A 23,939-nucleotide genomic window follows, 5' to 3' on the forward strand; every position below is an offset into this window, starting at 1 on the left:
AGAAAAATGGCTGAGGAGGGAAACGGGACTCACAGCATGTACCTAAAGAACTGGGGCAGATGGAAGGAGGTGAACAGTCTGTGGGGAGCTTAGAAGACCTTCATTAATGCTGTGCTCTGGAAGGGAGACCAAGATTAGCTCATGCTTACAAATATAAGTTTTCCACAAGTTTGGTGCTACAAGAGTCTCAAAGCTTATGCTTTCTTTACTGTGCTTAAGATTGTATTGGAGAGGAGAGGAGAGGAGAGGAGAGGAGAGGAGAGGAGAGGAGAGGAGAGGAGAGGAGAGGAGAGGAGAGGAGAGGAGAGGAGAGGAGAGGAGAGGAGAGGAGAGGAGAGGAGAGGAGAGGAGAGGAGAGGAGAGGAGAGGAGAGGAGAGGAGAGGAGAGGAGAGGAGAGGAGAGGAGAGGAGAGGAGAGGAGAGGAGAGGAGAGGAGAGGAGAGGAGAGGAGAGGAGAGGAGAGGAGAGGAGAGGAGAGGAGAGGAGAGGAGAGGAGAGGAGAGGAGAGGAGAGGAGAGGAGAGAGAAATGGGGAACTCACTTGTTTCCTGCTGTTTCCTGCCAGTCATTACCTTGTGTGCCTATTTTGTGGAGAGGAGGACTTCTGCTATGTTTGGTTTTGTTTAGTAGAGTACATGTAAGTGATATTTGCTCAGATAATCTCAACACAGAGTAAACTGCATTAATCTTACATTACACTAAGTTAAAAAATGTATAAGCAACTTTTTAAGCTCCAATTTTTATGCCTTTGCAGAAGGGTTAATAAAGCACTTGTAGGGAAGTGTTCTCCTTGACCATCTGAGTGCTGTGGATCTGAGAGCAAGCTATGGAGAGGGCTCAGTAAGAGGACTTAGCAGATGGTACATGTATGATGTTGATGACGGAAGAATACAGAGAGAAAACTGTACTTTACTTGTGGAAAAAACTTTAATTAGTACATCTGTAAAGTGATGGAAGTCAAGCCCTAAAATTACCCCATAAACTCTCTCTCTTTTATAATTTTCATTAACCTTTTTTCTCAGAGTAGTTAAAGAAGTTTTCAGTGCCAAATGTAGGAGGAGGGGGAAGAGGAAGCCGAGGTAGTTATATGCACCAGTTATTCAGATCTGCTTTTGTCCGTAGTGATTTTTCTAGTTACTGTTTTTCTGCCAGAAGGAAAATACTAGCTCTAACCTGAGTAGCTCCAGTACCATCTGTATCTGATGACTGAGCTGGTAGATCCAAATACTCTCCAGATACAGATTGGCACAGTGAACTCAGTGGAGTTCAGCCATTTACACCAGTAGAGACTTTGGCCCTTACATCTTCTTTGCCTTCATTCTACCTAAGATACCCCTCTGCAGCCCCTCAGTTCTTTGTGGGTTTGCTCTGTCTGATATATTTATGAATGTTCCTCTCTCAGCTTTATGACAGATATTTTGCACAGTGCCCTGTTACTGTAAGCCAGGTGCTTTTATCCTTAATGAACAATTTCCTGGAAAAAAAAAAAAGAAATAAACAATAGATAAAGTAGGTCATGGAGACAGCAGAGTCAAGAGCTTTGCATAGTGATGTAAAATTAAATAAGGCTGGGGTCATGTTCTCATTTATCTCTCCAGTTATTGCTCTAACAGTGTCTGTGATGGTTCCTGGAAAGGTGAGGATATTTTGGGAGACTATTTGGATCTGCTGGGAATTCTGGCTACACTCTCCTCTTCTCTCTGCTCTGCACAGAGGAGAAAACAGTTTTCTTACACAGAAGTGTAAGACTTGGATGTTATGAAAGAGCATTTGCAGATGCTGTTATTGCCCGTCTCAACCCATTGAGACCCATCTTAGTGAAGGTGCAGTTGGGTACTGCTCTGCACCTGACTGAACACTATTCATGGTGCCTGTCTTTGGTTATATAGCTTGAAGGTCTACAGTCAGCGGTGGGTGGCCAAGAAATGCAAATCTAAGTCTAGCTTGCAGAGACATTTTGCTTCTTGAAGTGCCCCATATTCCTGAGCCCCGCAGTCAACCCTTTAGGCACAGTACTCCTCCTTTCTGGTTCACAGCTGGGTTCACAGGGGAATCAAGGCATGGAAAAGGATTTGGTGTGTGTCTGAGTCTTGCCTTGACATGGAGTCAGGCCTTTGCTAGGACATAAACCTGACCTCATGTTTCAATATGAATCTTGAGCTTCCTTTAGAGGTGTTTTGAGAGACTAGCTTTAGGCACTTTGAATAGGTGCCTTCTTACCAGCACAACGTGTGACCAGCTGGTGGATAGTTATGAAGCAATAAATCTGCAGCAGTAATTGCAAAGACCTTGTTCACACATCATGACCTTCTCCATGGCATCAGCTTTCAGTCCTAGAGAAGGGCAGATCTGTTCAGCCTATTTTCCATGTTGGATGCCTAAACCTTTAAGAGCTTGTAGCCATTTCTAGGCACCTAAGTAATCGGCCTGATTCTCAGATAGACAGAGATTTGTGCATGCTCTGAAAATTAGATAAATTATGTGGACTCCTAACTTCAGGCTTTTTGCTTTGACATGATTGAACCAAATACCATTCCTCCGGTATTGATAGTGTTCCAGATATGCCCTGTAAGAAGCACAGAAAAGCACAACGGATTGTTGCAGCTTCTGAGGAAACCTCTCATATTTCAAGTAAACTTGGCAATTTTTAAGTGGCCACTCTAATACTTAAGACATTAGAAATCTAAAAATTGATTTAACATTTATCTTACATTTAGCAGACATTAATAGAAAAAGTTATATTCTGTATGGGCCAGTCAATGTTTTTAATAGCTATGAGGTTAAAAAATTTTAGATAAAGATTTCAAGAGGCTGAGAGGGAAATTGAATGCAGGAAGAGAACATCTGAGTGCTGTTGTAACAGAGAATGCCAGGGAGGATAAAGCACTGGGAAAACCCAGAGGAGAACAGAAGAAGATATATGCTCTTGGACCAGTGGGGTTAGTAAAGGTATAGATGCAGAGGAAGCAAACATTATTTCCTTACTGTCTTATGAGGAAACTGAAGATAAAAAGCTTTGCCCTGCCTGCAGCATTTCTTGAAAATACATGTTTAGTTTCAGTGTTCATTTTATTTCAGTGTTCGGTTTCATTTTATTTGGATTACCATCTTCAAAGTTCAAGGCATTCACCAACTTTAAAGCCAAATTGGAAAAACTGAATCTGGATTCTCAGTGCAGCTCCAAGGCTTGCAAATCAGCCTTCTCCCATAAATACTGCACTGTTTCTGGAAACGAAGAGATGGGTCTTTAAATGAAATATGAGATGTAGCATTGGGATGTGATAGTACTGCTGTAGATCAACAGCCATCAATCTGTGTTACTTAATTTGTCCCTGGCTCAGCTGTTCACTGTACTTGGGACTTTTTTGCTGTTTGTTTCATTTTATTTTCCTCTGAGATAAATGAAGACAAAAAGAAGGGGCCAATTGTTCTTGACAAATAGAAGTAATTTTTAAAAATATAACTGTAAAGGATATTCTACATTTTCAAACAGTGCTTTTTTCACTGACTTTCACAGCACTTTCACAGAATCATACTTAATTTATTTCACTGCATATATGTTGAACATCCTTATATTTCATTGCTTGTTACTCCCATTTTCAGACCAGCTTCACATGCACTCTTTAAATGCTGTAAAAAAATTCTGTTGGGATAAATGGTTGGGGTTTTTTAGCTAAATACTTAGAAACATATTATTCCTCATCTGGGCATGCCTGTAACACTTAATTTGCTTTATTTATCCTGGGTGTTCTAGGGATACAAGGTCTTTGTTGGTCTAAGTGTCTAAGGAAGCATATGTTGTAATTGTTTGACATCTTGAACATGGATTAGGTGGGTGGCTATGTGTAAGCAAGCTAACTTGAGTTCTCAGGAGATCAGCTTTTTGATGTGTGCCAGCTTACTTTCTCTTCTGAAGTAATATATGTGAAGGAATATCTGAAATATGCATGGGATAGTGAATATAAATATACTGTTAAATCAGTAGAGAATGTGACTCCCCACACAATTTCAGCAGCTTTAAAATTCCACTGTGCAAAAAGACTGGGATCGGTATGGGGGACACTGCAGCACCGGCTGGCTTCCTCTGCCATCCCCTTACGGCAACGGTCAGATGGTGAGATCAGGGTAGGAGGGTTAAGCAGGCAAATGCATAAAGTGGCTCTTTCTGACTTTCCTTATTTATCATGTTTTAATTGAGAAGGTTCAGAGATGACTGCCCCAGGAGGATTTCTTAGCTTGCAGGAGGTCATCTTCTGTTGAAATACTGCAGGGTACCCGGATTTTGCCTTCAAAGCCTGTCGACACCAACTTGCTTATGGCAGAAAGTGCCAGTGGAATGTCAGCCATCTCTCTGTCCTAACTGGCAAGGCTTGGAAGATCAGTTCAGGGCTTAGGCGCTAGAAGGAACACTAGCATTTCAGTGGACTTGAGTTTGGATTAATAACTTAGAGGGCCAAATGTTCAAAGGGCTGGCTTCCAATTTTACACTGGTAGTTGAGTATAAGTACAAAATTATGGGCAGAAAATCACAGATAATTTTTTTCCAAGCTGACCTTTCTGAAAAGGAGCCAGCAATTATCTGGATTTGGGCACTGTTTCAGCAATGTTTTTAGGTGTTGTTAATGTAATATTTTCATTATATTTCTGCTGGACTATTGATTAACTATTCAATTATTTAAGAAAAAGAAATTTAGTATTGTAATGAATAATAGCTTTTTGGATTGGTACTTGTGCTTTGCACAAGCGTGCATGGATATTGAGTTTGTGTAAGTACTGATAAAATAGGAGTGTCTGCGTTTCTTTGTGTGTTGATGTTGATCTCATACAGTGGATGGATAATGCCAAATGTGTTTATACATTGAAATTCAGTATCTAATCACTTTTCAGTTTGTAATATGCTTATTCTTAAAGCCCCTGGCAGGTTTGTCAGTCCTCTTCCCCTCTTTCCTGTGGAAGAAACTGAGACTTTGAAAATTTTCATGTCCTAAAATTCACCTGAAGTTTCAAAGCCCTGTGTTGTATGGTGGTTAGGTGCCTCTGAAGGCTCAGAGCTAGCCTACAGAAAATACTAGATGCAGAACTTGGGTGGAATTCGAGCTACCTCAGTCTAGCCCACTTTGTTAACCCAGTGTCACGCCTTAAGTCTTTGACAGTATGATTTAAACTCAGGTCCTCTGAATCCTAGACAAATACACCAGCCTTTGTCTTGATGAACATATTTCATCACCCATAACTAAACTCATTGCCTAGATTGCTTGCCTAGTGGCATGTCTCTGTGGTACTTCGACCCAGTTTTCCTCTGAGAGCACTGAAGGAACAATCCTGAGTTTCCAAAAATAACACTTGATAGATTGAAAAGAGCGTACTTCATTATTTATTCCTGCTTTGCTCTAGCCAAGCTCCCAATGACTCCAGTGGAAGTCAGCTTTATAAGAGTGCTTAGCACTGAAGCAAACCTTCAGACTTCATAAGTTATCCATGGAACTGTAATAATGTTCAGTGTAGCAATTGGAACTCACACTGATATATTTTAGAGCTTAGACATTTAAAGCAACTTAAAAGGTTTGGACATTTGGTTCCCATTAAAATCAGCCCCCCACCCAGTTTTAGAAAACTGAGCGACTCTGGTTCAAAGAATATAAGGGAGAGTCATGAGGGCACCCTAGCATTTAGGACCCCGGTGCATTTATCCAGTCTTTAAAAGAAAGCCTCTGAAATTACGTCTTGGGAAATGGCATTGGTTCCTTTATTTGTACTGAACAGCACCTACTTCACTGAATGATGTAGCAGAGGTGGCTGCTGCTAAGACTAAGCAAACAGGACTCAAGATGTAGCTCTTCATAATTTCCTTGATGACTTCCCCATAAACTGTGAAAATCTCTAAATTTTGCTTTTATTCTTTTATTTCCCAAGTCATGTTAATTACAGAAAATACCATAGAATTGTTTAATTTGTTTCATTCCCAACATTCACTGTAAATTCAGGCATGAACTTTGGTTCAGCAGCAGAGGTGCATGGTCAGCTTTCATAGAGAACATAGAATAGTTTATCCTGAAAAGTTAAGGTTCCTGCTTATGTTTATTGGCATTACCTTTATGGCTAGAAGGACAGAGTTGGGACAAGCTTGTCTCCATTGTATGAACTCAACTGTAAGGTAAGAAAGGTCCAGTTTTGTACATCTTGTCGGTCTGTTCCTAGCTTGTGCCACTGCTGGGATTGGCCTCTTCAAGGAACTGAACTGTACGAACTGGTCCTGTGCCGTGAGCCTTCACAGGATACTGTGAAGGAAACCTGTGGAAAGTCAAAAGCAGTTGTGCTGTCCTGGTCAGCTCTGTTTCTCCCCTTGTCTATGTCACCTCCAGGTGACAGGAGACTTGTGTTTGGAAATGGTATCAGGGATATTTGTGAATAGTCGTGACTTCTGTATCTACTCCAAGTATTTCCAGCTATTGAACTACCTTCTTGAAATCACAGGCAGAGATGCACACAAACCTTAAAGAGAGCAGTGCTTAAGGAGACCATGGAAAAGCTGAATAAATGACTGACAACATGGGGTTTGTAGTACGAATTATAGACCAGTTATTTTGCCCTGCATGTAAGGGATAATAATTTGCCCTCAGTAAAATGACTCCTAGAGGGTTAGATAGACCCTGTTAACTGAAATATCATCTTTTGTTAACAGGCAGCTTCTTGTCTACTGTCTTCCCGCATTAATCGTGTAAAATGTCAGTAGAGGCAACCCAGCATCCCAGTGCATAGTCTGGTGTTTCTGCTAGTTCTTCTATCACTTGAATTTTTCTGTGCTCAGATGATAAGAATCACATTGTCAGTGCTTTTTATTCAGTACCTGATCCTTCCTGGAAGTGTTTATCTGTTTGAAACAGCTTTAAATTTTCATTAAAAACAAAACAAAACCACAACCTGTCATTGGCAATATTTCTGTTGGTCATGGCAACAATTTTTAAAGGTGACTACTGAGTTTGAATGGCTTAGTTCTTGACTGCCTAGATTAAAATGACCTGTTTCTTAGCATGCATTCTGAGGTCTGCATATTATTCAGCCCTTTCATGGTATCTCAAGTTATTAATCATAAATGGAGGCATCCAAAAAATCCTGATCAGTTTTGAAACTCATGGCCTCATTTAGCTTTCATAACAGCTTGTTTCTAACAAAATCTGATGTAGAGCCAAATGAAGTGTGTGTTTAAATGATCCCTTGCCTAAACTATCATGAAAATTTCAGATGGGATGAGAAGGAGGAATGCCACAGAGGGCAGCTTGTTGGAAGCTTGCTACTACTTAGAGACTAAAATAGCGTAATCAGCAAACACTCAGTCACTTTAATGCTTCTTCAGTGAAATCCAACTTTTTGTTTTCTGGCTTAACTGTTCTCTTGCATTTTCCTTAATCGCTCACATACGAATACTAGAATACATTCTAATTTTGATGCACCTAGATTTTCCTATTTGGTAGAAACAATAATTAAGACCAGAATTAGGGAACCTCTTGATAAATATAATACATTTATGAAGAATCAACATGGCTTTGTAAAGGCTTCATAAATTGTTAAAGCTCTTTGAAGTATACAGATGGACCAAGAAGATCCAGTTAGATTTCCAGAAGGCTTTTGCAAGGTCTTTCATCAAACTTTCACCGAACTTTCTTGTTGGGATATAACAGAAGAAAAAGTCTATATGTAAACAAAATGTTGTTTATATGATAAGAAATGATAGGAAACAAAGTCTGAGAATCAATGATTGATTTCTAACAGAGGAGCAAGGAGGTATCAAATGAAATAGAGGAGGCAGACAGGAAAACAAAGGAAGTATTTCATACAGTACATGGCTAAGATGTGAGACCATCACAGGATGTTGTTGACACTAAAATTTAAATTTAGGGGACTGAAATTTATATTTTAACAGATCAAAAATAGTTAGACAAATTACTGGAATAGAATCCACTAAATGCTATCAAACGCAAAGATACTAGTCATGGCTAAGGAAGTCACAAAGTTGCAAATTGCTGGAGGCTAGAAGGGTATAAAAGGGATGTATTGCTATCAGCCACCATCTTACGCTCTTTCCTAGACATTTGCTATTGGCTGAAAGCAGGATAGTTGTCTTTGGTCTGATATAGCACAATTATCTTATGATATGTAATTATTTAGAATGTTTTTTCTCATTTCTGTCTTAATTTATTTCCACTCCCCCAAACACACTTTCTTTGACCCAATATGTTTTCTGTTTTTCTAATTGATTGGTCACAGGGCCAAGCAACTTCTGAAGAGCGTTCTTCTGCTATCCTGTTAATGTGCTGTGTGTCTTCATGTGCTGATAGTCTATAAAAACAGGATCCATTAGGCATTTTTAGCACTTTGAGGTAAGACTTTTTAACGTGGCTCTTTGTTAAATGCATTGCATGGAAGTTTGTGGGAAAAATTCAGGCTAGGTTAATCGACTGCATATACATTTAGACATCTAAAGGAATGATCTTCAAAAGTATATAAGGTTTTAAGAATATTGCATGCTAGTGAAAGACACTTCTGTAAATGTTTTCCCTAATTACAGCTGGATACCAAATTAGTTTTTTGCCTGGTTCAGAACTCATTTCATCCCAAATTGAGACAAAAGCATTCAATTTAGAACTTTGTCATGGACTGGAAATTCTGTTTGAATTTCATGTCAAAGTCATGTTATGAAATATTTTATGACAGAAGTGTCAAAATGAAATGTTTCACTACTTCTGCTCCTAAACAGCAAGTTCTCTAATGGTCACTTTTAGTTAAATTTTCTAGTCTGTCAGCCAAGGAAGCAGAGGAGAAATTTAATCTGTGGTTTTGTTTTCCTTTTTTTTCCCAGCCACTTAAAGTATACACTAGTCCTCTTTCACAAGACTATTACCAAAGCCAGGTCCTCAGCACCTAGAGAAAGCTTTAGAGGATATTTGCTTCACCAAGCAAGGATTCTTTGGGGTCTTATTTTCTTCGCATGTAGGTCCCAATCTTGTGGGGTACTGTTGTCCTCAGCTTCTGTCGTATAAACTGCAAAAGGGAGTAACAACCAGCTTTTGTTCACACTCTCATGTATTTCATCTAATTTAAATGATCATCTGCATCTTCTGGTCTCTTTGCAAACCCCAGCACAGTTTCCTCAACAAAGGTTTTTGTAAAATGAATCCACAGACAAATAAATCAATGACTTGCCACCTACTAGTTTCTCTATAGCTAAGATTTGGGGCTTAACAGTGAAAGTGTGTTTCCTTTCTTTTGTGATGGAACCAGTGACCTGTATCAATATTGTAGGTGAAGTACTGAAATTTATTCAAAAAGGAGGGAGCAAGGTATGTGAAAATGGCTTAATGAATAACAGATACCTAACGTAATCAGTTATAATTAACAGAGAGTGAGACACTTGTGAAAAATCACCAGATTGTATTTTGGATTGAAAGACCCTCTTTCTTGCCAAATTGTACCTAAATTGGCTTCTTTCACTCCTGAAAAGAAAAATCAGGCCTGGAGAGACAAAAAATTAGAGTCCATTTAGGGATTGCACAGAGGACCTATGTGTCATTTATTTTCTTGTTAAGCTCAAAAGGCTGCCTATCCTCAGGAGAGTGGCTGTGGCAGACACTGGAAATGTTTATATAATTTGGCTCTATCTTTAATGAAGTTACAGGCATTGTCCCCCTGAAAGGCTGATGCTTGCTTCATTGGGAGAATATGTTCCAAACATTAAACGCAATGCAGGAATCTAGTATATATTATGCTGAGCAATAAAAGCTGAAAAAAAAACCATATTAGATGTCATTACTGGATTCTTTTTTGATGTTGGTTTTTAATATATGTCCTCCTATTTTTAGAGTTTTATTCTGAATCTTGTAATAGCAACCATTCCATTTTAGTATGAGGTCTTTTCTATTAACAGTGATCAAAGTGAAATATTTCATTTGCGTTGGAAAAAGAGACACTTGAGATGAATGAGCTTCTGCTGTATTTGGAGAGTTGGATGTTTCTGTTATTAGATCTGACTTACAAAGTTATAAAATTAATTGCACAAAGCAGTTAATTTATAAACAGATAATAAAATACCATTAGCATTAAAGGTTTAGAAAACAATTTTGAACCTCTTTCAAATACACTGTAAAAAAATATTCTGCATGCTATTAAGGCTTATAAATAATTATTTTGGTGTTTATTTGGTTTAAAAACTAAACTGATACATTGTTTTCTTAAGAACAAATTGAGATCTCTGAGAACTACAGAATTCAAATAGCGGGCTGCTTTAGCTAAATGAGAAAAGGCTCATTCTCTTTAGGTTGAAGACAGGCTGTCTTTCTGCCTTTAACTAATTTAGGGATAAATCCAGGCTCTTGATGTTCTCAAGAAGTTATCAAACTGAGCACAGAACTGTGTTTTAATTTAACCCCCCCCTCTCTTAAGGACTGTATTTCCTTAAGCAGTTTTGCCTTGCTCTTCCTTTGACCATTTCTGTTGATTAGAAGCAGGCTTTCCTCTAGTCCTATTTGTTCAGTGTTGCCATGTACCAAAGGTGTAGAGAATGAACAAAGGGGGTAAATTGCAACCTGTAAATACAGTGCTCAGTAAAACTTGTTCTCTGTAATTTTGGTGTAATACGTTAAAGGCATCTTTTGAAGATATTTTTGTCTGTCATTTTGTTGAGCCTCACACTTGGTGTGAACAATAGTTCACATCTATTGGTACATGTTATGTTAAAACAAAGCTCAATTCTACTTTCAAACAAGCTCTCAGTTTTTGAACGTTAGGTTTGTTGGACTTTTGTCCCGTGAGCACTTGCAGGTCAGCCACTCAAGACACTTTTCCTCTACGGAGAAGTAGTGTCTAGGACAAGTGCAGTGAATGTCTTTTCAATAAACACAACTCTCTCTCATGTCCTTTTCTCGTCAGTCATCTTAATTTCCAGACTAAGCTGTTGCATTGTTGCCATGGGAATTTGAAACAGCCCGCAGGTAGAGAATGGTCACTGATAGACTTAAATCCATTTCATGAGGAACATTAAATGATGTTAATTAACATTAATATGACTTACATGGCTTAAGACCTATCTTTGTGTTTAGCAGAGCTCTAGGAATAATTTAAAAGATGAGCTATTACTCCCATTGGGATCTTGACTTCGAATCCACTAAAGGCAATGGGTGTCCTTGAACTAGCTTAGAAGGCTTTGAAGCAGGTCATTTCAGATCAGCTTTCCTGGCTATCCCTCTGCTGTTCATTCTGCTTTGTGATGACTTCTTTATGCTGGGCTTTATATCAGTGCCATGCAGAGTAAACCCCTTAACATCCCTTTTGCTGTTCTGGTCCATGAGGCAATGAGCCATGTGTTTTTTAGATGATCATATGAAGATTCAATCTATTTTTAGGGCAGTCTTGTTGCCAGGAATAATTTATGGGACTTTTGATTTGAATGGTGGATTATATGACGATGTAAATGCCTGAAATGGATATTTAAAAATACTTTTTACTGACTTAATGTTTAACAGATTAACACCTCTGATGCAGTTACATTTAAAAGCAGCTTTGTATTTCCTATCTATTTTGTATTTTTGACTGATGTCATTGGAGACCTCTAGGCAAACACCACGACTTTGGTTTCAAAGCCCCAAATGAGCAATAAATAGGTATAAGTAGTACATTTAATAGATGAACTGTAAGATCATGAAGAGACCACACCTAATGAGTTTTATACAATCTATTTCCAACTTCAATGCCAATATTTTTATTTCATGTTTAGTGTTCTGCATAATGTGATCCAATATGTTGATCTCTGTCATTCTAAGTGATCCCCCTATCTAAGAGTTGAAAAGTGAATTGATTTGCCTTCAGTCGTGTAATAAGCATATGTCTCAGGTCTAGCCTACTATACTGACACATGTAAAACCCACTTAAATAAATCAAAGGGGGTATTTGGGTATTCTTCCATTTGCCTATAGGTTGATGGGAGAATAGATTGTTTTCATACCTCAGTTATTTATTTTGTTGGTACAGCCAGCCAGCCATAAAAATGATCAGTATCAGAAATGTTCTTTGGAAGAATCATTTGGGCTATCAATATCTTGGGTAGCTTAATCATCAAATTCATCGGTTTTAGTAGGTTTAAATGTATAAATTCCTTTTGGAATGCATTTGCAGTTTTTAAAATTTTACTGTTTAGTTGATTGCTATTTCAAGTATTTCAGTTTGTAAATAACTCCACAGTATTTGGATTTGCACAAAAGCAAGGATGAAAAGGCCTAGAAGGATGTTTTTTTCAAAATTGTCTTTAATGGCTATACTTTCTTTTCTTTATCTAGATACAACAATGGTGGCACATATGCTGTTCAGGTGGATTCTAAAAGGGCTTATTCTGTCTTTTCTGCTCAAAACTACTCTGTCCCTAAACCCAGATGATCCAAATGTTTGTAGTCATTGGGAAAGGTAATGTATAACATGCCAATTTTTTTTTTTTGGCTAGCCGACTCAGGTTTTCATATTTAAAAGGCAAAATAAGAGCCATCATTTGCTAAATACCACCCTGCCTCATGGATTTGCATGACAGAAATAGCACTTCTGAGTGCCTTTGAGGATTTGGATCATCCCAAAGAATTGGTTCTAAAGCTAGGGCTATAGACCACATACCCCTGTGTTTCCTCTCTGCTCAGCTGTACTTTGGAAAGCTCCTCCACAGTTTCAGCTAGAGGACTGCACAAGCGTATTTTCATTTATCACGGAGAGACCTAGAGAAATGGTGGCCTTGTTCTGTCTTGCTTTTTTCTGGTTGTTGTCAAGCAAGACTATTAGAGATTTCAACTAAGTTTTAAGCCCTTCCTGCTGCAACATGCAGGCTTATTCTGTATGGCCTGAACTTTGTGGCTGTATCTGCCAAATTCGTGTCAGCATCAAAGAGTATCTGCATGAAAGCACTGAGAATTAAAGGCCCTGGTAATTCTGTTCTCTCTGTTGTTACAGTGTCTTTGTCCTAAAAGTGGATCTGTGCAAGACAGTTCTTATGAGTACATAGAAACCCACTAGCTTTGATAGGGTTCACATTCATGCAGGGTCTGTTTGCAGAGGCTAAAGTTCCTGTACTCTTAAGTTTAACTTGCTAAATTTCCAGTTCTGTTCTGTGGTTTATTTCCACACAAATATGAATTACTGTACACTTCAGCAAAATAAACCCCTTAACAAGAGCAAAAATGGAATCATACTTTAATGGCATTATGTTTTGACTTTAGAGGCCTTAATTAGAGAACTAACTCTTTGTAGGTAATGCAGCTGCAAAGCAAAGACTGTACAGGAATAGGATTTTGCAGTCTGTGTTGTGAGGTGAAGTGCATTCAGAGCACAGGAATAAAATATTGATTTTGTCTGAAGAAAGTCAGCAACCTAGAGACCCAATCAAGGAGAAACAAAAATTAAATACCAAAATTGATTGGTTGTACTGACCAAGATGACTTTGTTACTTAGATGTTAATAAATCAAAGGGAAAAGATTGTTAGGGCAATTGCTGGATAAATAACGGGATCATAAAATAATAATAAAGATTTGTGTTACTGTTTTACATTAATAATAAGCAATGTAAATACTTTACATTTTGGCATTAGTAGAAGTAAAAACATTATTGTCAAACCCAGCAAACTGTGATAGAGGGCAAAAGCAACATCTAGTAGAATCTTGGCTTGTCTAGAAGAGGCATGACAAGCAGGGCAGTAATAGTCCAATCTTCGATTTCAAGCCAGTCAGACCCTCCAAGCAAATATTTTGGTATTCCCTTAAGGGTGCAATCTCTCAGGGCTTAATCATGTCAGCAGTCCCGTTGATGAGAAAGAAATCGCTTGGATGATTAAGACAATCAATATAATGAATGACTTGGAGGATCTAATTCCGGGGTCTTGACCCTGCCTAGAATGATTTCAATATCATTCTCCAAAGGTATTGTAGATCTGATAAAGTAGTGCTTGTTTCCAGATCAGAACTGGAGATTATGAGTCTCTTAAGCAGTGCACACACTTACTGTAGGGCAATACAATGTTCTAAAATGACTGACACTAACAAGTCAATGAGATTTGTGTTGCTATATCATGTGAGAGGCCCAGACACTTTCAGTATAATCATAGTAATTAATATAGTACCTGTTGCATGAATAAGTAGTGTTTTGGGAAGGAGATTGCTGAATTCTTAGTATTGTTGGAGTTCTGTGATTTCTGATCAATTTGCCCAGTTTTTGTTTATATCCATTCATTTGTACAAAGGGAGGTAATCCCATTCTAACTGTATTGTCAGTGTTCCATATCGAGACACCAGTTAACTCATGTTACAATTTTCAGATAGTTCTGAGGTTATTTCTGCTACAAATTAAAAAGATTAAATTTGTGCAGCAGAAAAATAAACACTCTTCAACCTTTTACAAATGATCCTATTTGATTGGTGCACCCAATATTTGAAGTAATGATGCTGCTTCATCATAAAATGAAGTGTGAGCATCCCATCATGCTGGCAAAATGCAGCAGTGCTAAGTTAATATGAGATCTTATTAGCATTGTGGAATACAAGCCAAAAAATTAACAGTCCTAGGCAGGAAGGCAACTGAGACATTTTAAAACATGGTGCTTTCCTCTCTTTTAAAATTTGCACTATCAAGTTGACCAAATACCCTTTTCACCTTCTAAACTACCATGAATTTTAGTAACATTTATTTCTTTTCCAGAAGGGAATGGTTTATTACTCAGACTGAAATCTCTATGCCTATTTTAGTTATGGAGCCCAAGTTAGACGCATTTCCAAAATTTTCAGGAAGAGCTGTGTTTGAAGGAAGCCCTTTTCTGGTTTTCAATAATGCCCAAAGTTTTAAGATTATTGATTTAATTATTTTTCATAATGGAGTTAGATGAGTAGCATATACAGGGAACTAAAGCTTTTCATGTTGCAACAAACACCCTTTCACTTTCTTTCTTTGTCTACTCCTAGCTATGCTGTGACAGTACAGGAATCTTATGCTCATCCTTTTGATCAGATCTATTATACAAGATGTACTGACATACTGAACTGGTTCAAGTGCACTAGACATAGGTAAGAGCTGATCCCCAGATATTTTAGTTTTATTTTGCCTTTTTATCTCCTTGCATAACTTTTATTTATCCAAATTTTTGTGGTACTCTAATATAGATATGTACGGAAAGATATATTTTACTACAATAGCTGGGGGGTTGGCATTCTAGGGCATTGATTGAACTAGAGAGATTTTTGCATGGAATTTGAGTGAGATCAATGGTAGTCAGTCTCTTATGGGGCCATTCAGGAGTATGTATCCTTGCCATTCACCCCGCCATGCGACTGGAAGTTTTTATTACATGACCAAACATGACCAACTATCCTTTCCAAGTGATCAGTGCATATCCAGGTTTATGGTGGGAGGTTCCTGCAGCTCCTAAATCTTGAAGAATCGGGCACTTGAGGGTTAGTGATAGTTATAAATGGATCTATATTTGAAATACTGCACCCAAATCTGTATTGAAAATCAGGTAAAATGAAGATGGGTCCATTTCTAGCACTGAGTGAAAGCTAATACTAAACAGTTAATTTTTCCCAGGCTGCAAGATATCGCTGTTATATTCATTCTGATTCCAAATAGAAAAGTATCCTAATAAACATCCACTAATATTTGCAATCTTTCAAGAGGGTTTAAGCAAGCTACTTGGTACCTTAACTTTCACGCATTCAGTAGCAAAGAGGTTGTTCAGCACCATCCCAGTCTGACTGTGGGGTTTTGCTTTTTAGCTTCTGTGTTACGATGTATGGAATTGAACAGAGATGCAGAGCTTTCTGGACTATTGTGTAGCCTGGAATGCAGCAGAGTAAATGCAATCAGTTTATCTAACATGAGGGACAATAGATTTTGTTCAATTTAGGTAATTTCAAATAAACTAGCATGAACAAAGCTGTTCTGAAATGCTGTTAAATGTTCTCTATTAAATATTCCTTTTCTAATGTGGTATCATTGGTAATGCTATGAATAAGTCTAGAAAAGCTACAGAATGCTTAACACGTTTTAATTTCTGTGCACTACAGATTCTGGTGGGGAAAACATGCTTTAAATACTGAACTGGGACTATAATGTCATTTTGCAAGGCATTAATGTCTTGGAAGGGTTAGCAAGCAGGAAGAAATCACTTGGGGTTAACTTCACATTTTGTGTATTGAGAGCAGTTTCCATTGTGGTAATTTCTTGTGTAGCACGCTGACACAGTGGTCTCTGTAGAAGATTCTGTTCATTCTATTGATGATAGCTGACCTTGCTGATATGCAGAAATGAATTGTTTATTCTTGAAGAAACTCCTTGCACTTGCTTTAGGACTGGGGAAATGTTTTAAGATAGCAGTCCTAGGAAAGGCTACAGTGATTGACTGTCATGAGTACTGTGTTCATAATACAAGTTATATTTCAAGTTTCAAAACAAGTATTGATTTTTTTTTATTGTGGCTTTTAATATCAAAAGCTTTCATGCATTTTAAAATAATTATTGAATGCTATCCTTACTATAATTTAACACAAATATAATTCCAACAGTAGGCATTGATTTTCAATATTGTCAAATGGCTTTCTGTCTTGCAATTTAGAATAAGTTATAAAACAGCATATCGAAGAGGACTAAGAACTATGTATCGGCGAAGATCTCAGTGCTGCCCTGGATATTATGAAAGTGGAGACTACTGTATACGTATGTACAGAGCTTTGATTCAGATGTGACAATTAAAAGAAGTTTTTTGAGGAGGTATAGACAAATTAAAGATATATTGCAGTAGTAATACTGAGGGCTGATTTTCAGAGCTGCTCAGAACCTTCAGGTCCCACTGATTTCAGCCAGCATTGCAGATAAAGAACATTTCAGGTCATTTCAGGTTTATGCATTTCAAGCACCTAAGTAAAATTTTCCTGAAATCATTGGGGAGGGTGTTAATCAAGTTCCTGAGTACTTTCATGAATCAGACCTTACTTTGGGGAGTAATTTATGCAAGTATGCACTAATGTTAAAGAATTAGGGGAACTGAGGACACTCTTAGGAATTAACTATTACATAATATAAGAAGCAGCGTAAAGTTTCTGCCTCTTAACTTTGAAAGTTCTTACTTCAGGTAAGAACAGTTAAAATCTCATTGTGTTTCCCATGGTTCCTGTCAATAATTTTGCTCTTTTTAAAGCTTCCAAATGTCAGAAGAACTTTGTCCTAATTGCACCGTATAACTAAATAAAAAGCTCTGGAGTGTGTTAGGTCAGTCTGAGGGGGACAAAAAGCAAAATGGATCTTTCAGCAACACCTAAGAGCTTTGTTAATTAAAAATGTCCTGTACATTAATGTCATGTGTTTTCAGTATTGCAGCTTTCTAAATATTCTGAGACAGAATGCATTTGCTACACTTTGCTCAAAAGGAGAGTGGAGCTGGGGATCTCTTGTCTACATCTTGTTAGAATGGGATTATGACACAAGAAAAACACAAGGAGGTTTTGATCAGCATCAGAATCCAAATTTTATTGACGGGTTTAGAATGCCATAGAATAATTTAAATGTGAAAATGATACATTTATCCAGCTAACTTTAAATACCTTGACACAGTGCTTTAAAGCTATTTCTATCTAGTTCTGTTGGTGTTTTTATCTGAGTACCTATATTGTACTTATATTGTAATATGTGAGCACCTCAAAACCATGAATGGACCCTAATCTCATTTTAAATGACCTTTATGCCAAACAGTTACTTTAAAGGGGCTTTGGACTGTGAAAAATTACCAGCCTTTTGAGATAAGGCATTATAATCACCCTTATTTTACAGAGAGAGTAATAATTTGATCTTTTGAAGTATGAAGTGCTGTTACTCAAGTCCTGAAAAACATTTAATGTAACCTATTGTCTTTGCTAAAATCCTTCCTATGTTAGGTATGTACTTACATTTAAATTTCTCAGGTGTCAATATCATTTCAGCAGTTGTTCCACATACTTTTTTACCAACTTGAATTTTGTGACTCAAACTTACATTTATTTCTCAGGTGTCAATATCATTTCAGCAGTTGTTCCACATACTTTTTTACCAACTTGAATATTGTGACTCACAATTTTAATTGCCATACTGGTTGCAACAACAGGAGATCTCTGCAGACTTTCTGATTCTTTGAGGATATTAACATTTATTTTAAAGTGCTTTTTTGTTAGTATTAATACTCGAGTTCTGCTGCTGGCAGGCAAATTTTGTCTTTATATTATGGAGAAAGAACAGCATACACTATGCACCAAAGTTTTGCTAATGCAGAACAGACAGCAGGTATCTGGTCAGGCCAGGAGTTTCATGTTTGATACAGTGCAGATAATACTTACATTCTCTCTGTTGTTTACATGTGCAAGAGTCAAGTTCTTATATTTCATTATCTGCATGGTCATAAATGCAAAGTGCATGCCTCAGGGACATTTTCTATCTATCTTCCTTCCTGGGAGATCTGAGCAGCCAGTGCAGCTGAGAGAGAAATGATGTAAAGGAAGAAGTTCTCCATCATGATTGATTCTAGATACTTGGTCTTATTGTTTTGATACCACAAGTAGCCACATAGCAAACAAACAAACAAACAAACAACCTCATCAAAACTCTGACCCTGCAACCAACAGTTCAAAGGCACAACAATATTTAGGTAATGTGACGCTTTTCATGTCATCCTTTTTGTTTCTAACACATCAAGCCCTGGTCCCATTAGTTTTGGTTTGTTTTGTTTTTCCACAATACATTCCTGTGCCAACAAGCAAATTCTCCCATTCATCATTCTTTGCAGTCAGCAGTGAATTCCATTTCCATTCCTGGTGGCACCTCCCTGCTTTTGCGTCTTTCCTTACCTTCCCTTTCCCATTTCTTTCTTTTCTTTAAACTCATATTTTCTGCTGTTTCCTAACAAGGTATTCTAGCACTCTGTGCCACATTCCTCCAGACATGTTCAGTGCCTGCTCCTTTAATGGCAGCTGCTACAGGAGAGAGGTCAGGAGACACCATCAAAATCATTCCACTTGCCTATGCTGTCATAGGGCGGCATGGTTTGGAGATGAGCGTGCTTCCGCTAAGCCCCACTGACATGAAGGGAAGGAAGCTCCAGCCCTGCAGAGAAGGTTCTTCCCACTCAGCCAGCCCTTTAAAATCTATTCCATTAGCAATCATGGAAGCCACTACAACATGGGGAGGAGAGAATACATCCCGCAGTGAGTCTGATGATCAGAAGAAAGTTTGATTAAAAAACAGTGTGTAGATTAAAGGCTAATTGGTTCTTCTTTCATTAATAGCAGTCTTCATTTCTTGCAAAAGTTAAATAGCTTTGTAATTAACAGTGACATGTTTAGACTAGAGAAGGCTGAGTTTAAATCTCTATTAATGACTGTTTCTTGGATTTTAAAGCAGGAATGAAGGCTTTCAGCTACTGTTTTGATCTTTTCCCTTCTCATTTACTATTTTTAAGGAAATGTCAGATATATGTTTTTATATTTGTCCTCCTGTTGGGACTTACTAAATGGATTAGGTCTAATAAAATCCACCCTCAGTTCTAAATAATCAGGCTGACCCACAGCTTCTTGCTCTGCCACTCTTTCTCTGATGTTTTTTTTGCCTTTTTGAGATCTATATATGCTACTGCCCCATAAAATGTGGAATTCAGGCACAAGGTCAAATAATTTAAATTGTTGGCTCGTAAGTTATACATCTGGCCAGCCCACTAGTACTTAGGCTAAACAGTTTTGGGGTATGAAATTGTCTTTGTGCCTATAAAGGGCTTGGAATATTTTTGGGTTGTAATGGTATTCAAAAAATACCACCTGAAAAATGCTGCAAATGCACATCTGCATTTTTTTTCCATTGATGTCTTAGAAATGGTTGCTACCGTTCTGGTAGTTTTGCAAAATGCTTCCCCTTCTCTGAATGTTCTTATACACGACATAGCTTTTCACTGAGCTGTCCCTGAAAACAAACAGCATAGTCTGGGTAGTAAATCAGAGCAACTATGATTTACTATACTTTGTATGCTAAGGTAAGCTTTTGGCAGAGCAAATGCATAAACTGCAGAAAATCTTTTTTTAAACAACCACAGGGTTCAACTGCCCTTCAAGGCTTTCGTAAGGATGTTTTAAAATTATATCGCTTAGATTAGTATCTGTGGTAGATAAAGCATCTCTGAATACTTTGCTGCTCAGAAAAAAAAAAAAAAGAAAAGGAATATTACATGGCTCTTTTGTGATTTTTACTCTCTGAGTAGATGGTAATTGAATACTTCCCTTTAAGAATATGTCAGGTGGAAAGATCCCCTGTGTACTAAATGGATACATTTTTGTCTGAGACACCAATGCTTTGCTCAGTCTGTCCATTTTAATCTTATTCTTGCGCTACAGATTTATATAAAAGAGACGTTTCTTCTAGGTAACAAAGGGTCAGAGACCCAAGCATCAGAGAAAAGGAAGATGGGATAACAAACAGCATCTACTTATATCTGACTTTTTGGCAGAAAAAAACAACCATGAAACACAAAGTTGGGAATTCACCCTTTCTTCATAGATTGAGATATTTTAGCTTTTAACAGTTTTATTTTTCACTCTCATACCTTACACTCTTTTTCTAATGTATAAATCTATGCAATGTGACAGGATGTAATAATGACAGGATTAGTGATTTAACAATCTTACATGCTGCCATTTATCTGTCATTCAAACCTGCCAAAATTCAGTAGAGTTATAGATTGACCATTTCATGGTTCTTTCCTTTCTTGGCCAAGATATTGATCTCAGGTTGTTTCTAAACATTCAGCTTTCCACATTACAATTGCCACAACGATCATCAGGGCTCCTTGACTTTGACAAATCTTTTTATAAAGAAATTCTTGGTCTCACTGGTTGAATCTCAATTTGTCATCTAGAGTGGTAGTTCACTCAGGCCAGAGGTTAGGGACATTATTATATTTGCATGTAGTTATTTACCCATCTTTTCAGCTAGCCTATGTCTGACGCCTTTAATGAATTTCAAAACCAAATTAGCAATGTTCTTTTAATAGCTGCCTTGGTGAAATTATGCAAATTTGGGACCTGATTCTTTTCAGGATTTTAAATAATGTTTCATAAATTCTGTAATTCCAATAGACATGCCAACTTCATAGACATGATGTATGCTTTTATATTGTAGCAATATGAACATTCGTACCTCAGGATTGCACTCAAATTTACAAGGCTGCATATCTACTGTTGTTTTTGTAATCTTTGAAAAGGCTGCCTTATTGGAGCCATATGGCTAGATTGTTAAACATCTGTACCATAGGAGTAACAATTCCAAAGCTTCCTGCCATCTGGATGAATTACAATACTTGCAATTCAATGCATATGTTACAACAACACACTGACACCACAGTAGAGTGTACTTATGATGAAAAGAAAAATAATAGCTTATGTGACCAGTTCCAAAGTTGTACACTCTTAGAAAATGTTGAATCAGCGGCTTAAACTTTGTGAATATTCATAATGTTTGTTCATATGTCAGATTTGTTGATTATTTTCACTTTATAAGGCAGTAGCTCATTAAGATTTTAGAAGAAATGTTGTGTCCCCCCTTCTCACCTCAATTTTAAATTCCTCATGGTGAGCATTCCTGTAACTTGAAAATATATTGTTTGAAAACTGCTGGACTTAGGAAATATATTTTTCTTATCTTTATAGACACACATTAAAGCTGGTGCTAGTGCTTTCTGTAAGAGCCTTACTGTTACATTATTCAAGTACGGCATTCTGTACATCAATAATGCAACATAAATTAAGGGAAATGATATAGCAGTACATAGATACTTTGTATCAGGGGACATTCTTTTTCTCTTTCTGTTTTGGGATGTATGAGTGTGAGAAAATGGTGTGGAAGGCCATTCTGCATATAGGGTTATTAATTATAAAATTGAAATGACAGTAGGAGACACTTTGAAATTTGTCCTTTTATATGCATTTGAGATGACTCCGTATGTCTCTTTCCAGTGAAGAATATGGGGAAAATAGTTTGGGTCCTGTGTTCCCATCTGAGGGGAAACTTGCACAGGAATTAAGAAATTCTGCTTCTAGTAGTAGCGGTAGTAGTCACAGTTGTAGTAGCAGCTACAACAACATTCTTACCACTGTGTGGTGACTGGAAGGAATCCCTGTTTTCTATTGAATGAGCAGGTGGGTTGACAGGAAAGCAACAGAAGGAGCATGCAACAGAACTGGTTATCTGCATTCAACTTCTGCTACCATACTGCAGAGTGTAACCTAGGAGCTGTATACCAATGTCTAATATACCATTTTACAGAACACAGTGGAGCAGGCCACAGCTCTGCAAACAGTAGAGGCCTTTGCTTATTCATTCTGAGGATCTTGGGAGGCAGGTGTATGTGGATAGGAAGAGGGAGACCGGCCTTACAAGTAGGTCAGTTCATTTTGTGGCATAGATGAAGACACTGGGTTACTATTTAGCCTAAAGATAATGGAGAGACCTCTTTGATGGGAAGGTGAAAAAATCAATTCTCATCTCCCATCCATCATTTTATATTTGCAGTCAGCTTCTGGATGCTGATGGATTTGCAAAGATGCTGATGGGGAGTAGTAATGAAATAAGGGAAGGACTTCTGGAAGAAATGCAGTAGAAGGAGAAACAAAGTGTTCATACAAAGGAATGAGAATAGCATAAAGGCGGAAAGGAGGGTATGCTGAAGCTATATAATGTCTCAAGGGGCTTAATAAATATCAGAGGAAAAATTATGCAGGCATTACATTTAGAAAAAGATTTAGACTGTTGCTAGTGTAGCAGTAAAAAAGCTTTTCTGGCTGCTTTAGGCAACCTCAGTTGCATCAGTATAAAATAATACTGGGAATGTAGACACAGAAGGAGGCACTGGATCCAGGGCTACTCATAGTATTCATGCTAATGGCCTGGATCCCTGGAAGCTTCAGCAGGATCAGAAAAAAGGCACAAGAATCACAGATGTGAGTTCATTGTTGAATTCAAAGAAAGAGCCATGCAAAGTTTAGTCCATTAATTTGCCTACTTTTAGCAAAGACAGATTGGTCCCTAGCTGCTGTAAATCAGCACAGATCCACCATGTTTGAATGGACTTCTTCAGTTACTTATCCTCGCTTTCATGTCTTCTTTAATATCTCGATTCCCTTTCAAAATCCCCTTCCTCCTTCTCCTGCTTTAATTCACTTGAGTGTTGTTAATGCTAGTTTGCACTGATCTAGGATGGCATGGCGGGCACTGGTGCTAATCCACAATAGCTTTATGGCTCAATCCTTCCTATGTTGCTGGTATCCATTCCCTTGCATAGACTTATAAAAACAAGATCTTGTCCATCCCATATACGGGTGAACTGTTTTTCAGGACATATACATACAGGACGTTTGCCATATATCGAATTATGAAGGCACAGAACTCCAGAAGATTTTTCCTTCCAAAAGAGTTTGAAGTTCATTAGTAGTCCAGACGTGTGTCGTGGTTTAACCCCAACCAGCAACTAAGCCCCACACAGCTGCTCGCTCACTCCCCGCCCGGTGGAACGGGGGAGAGAATTGAAAGAGTAAAAGTGAGAAAACTCGTGGGTTGAGGTAAAGACAGTTTAATGGGCAAAGCAAAAGCCGTACACGCAAGCAAAGCAAAACAAGGAATTCATTCACCACTTCCCATCGGCGGGTGGGTGTCCACCCATCTCCAGGAAAGCAGGGCTCCATCACATGTAACGGGTACTTGGGAAGACAAACGCCATCACTCTGAACATCCCCCCTTCCTTCTTCTTCCCCCAGCTTTATGTGCTGAGCATGACATCATATGGTGTGGAATATCCCTTTGGTCAGTTGGGGTCAGCTGTCCCGGCTGTGTCCCCTCCCAACTTCTTGTGCGCCCCCAGCCTG

At 38.0% G+C, this 23,939-nt stretch overlaps 1 protein-coding gene across 1 annotated transcript in view; it reads left to right on the plus strand.

Annotated features, from left to right (window-relative positions):
* Positions 1 to 8,256: 8,256 nt before the first annotated feature.
* Positions 8,257 to 23,939, plus strand: part of MEGF11 (multiple EGF like domains 11) — a 219,362-nt gene continuing 203,679 nt past the window's right edge. The window contains exons 1-4 of the mRNA XM_019472384.1: positions 8,257 to 8,377; positions 12,326 to 12,449; positions 14,979 to 15,080; positions 16,628 to 16,728. Coding sequence (XP_019327929.1) covers positions 12,334 to 12,449; positions 14,979 to 15,080; positions 16,628 to 16,728 — 319 coding nt within the window. The 5' untranslated portion in view covers positions 8,257 to 8,377; positions 12,326 to 12,333. The remainder of the gene's footprint in view (positions 8,378 to 12,325; positions 12,450 to 14,978; positions 15,081 to 16,627; positions 16,729 to 23,939) is intronic.

Source organism: Aptenodytes forsteri, unplaced genomic scaffold (genome assembly GCF_000699145.1).
Source record: "Aptenodytes forsteri isolate BGI_AS27 unplaced genomic scaffold, ASM69914v1 Scaffold83, whole genome shotgun sequence".
Classification (NCBI taxonomy): Eukaryota; Metazoa; Chordata; class Aves; order Sphenisciformes; family Spheniscidae; genus Aptenodytes; species Aptenodytes forsteri.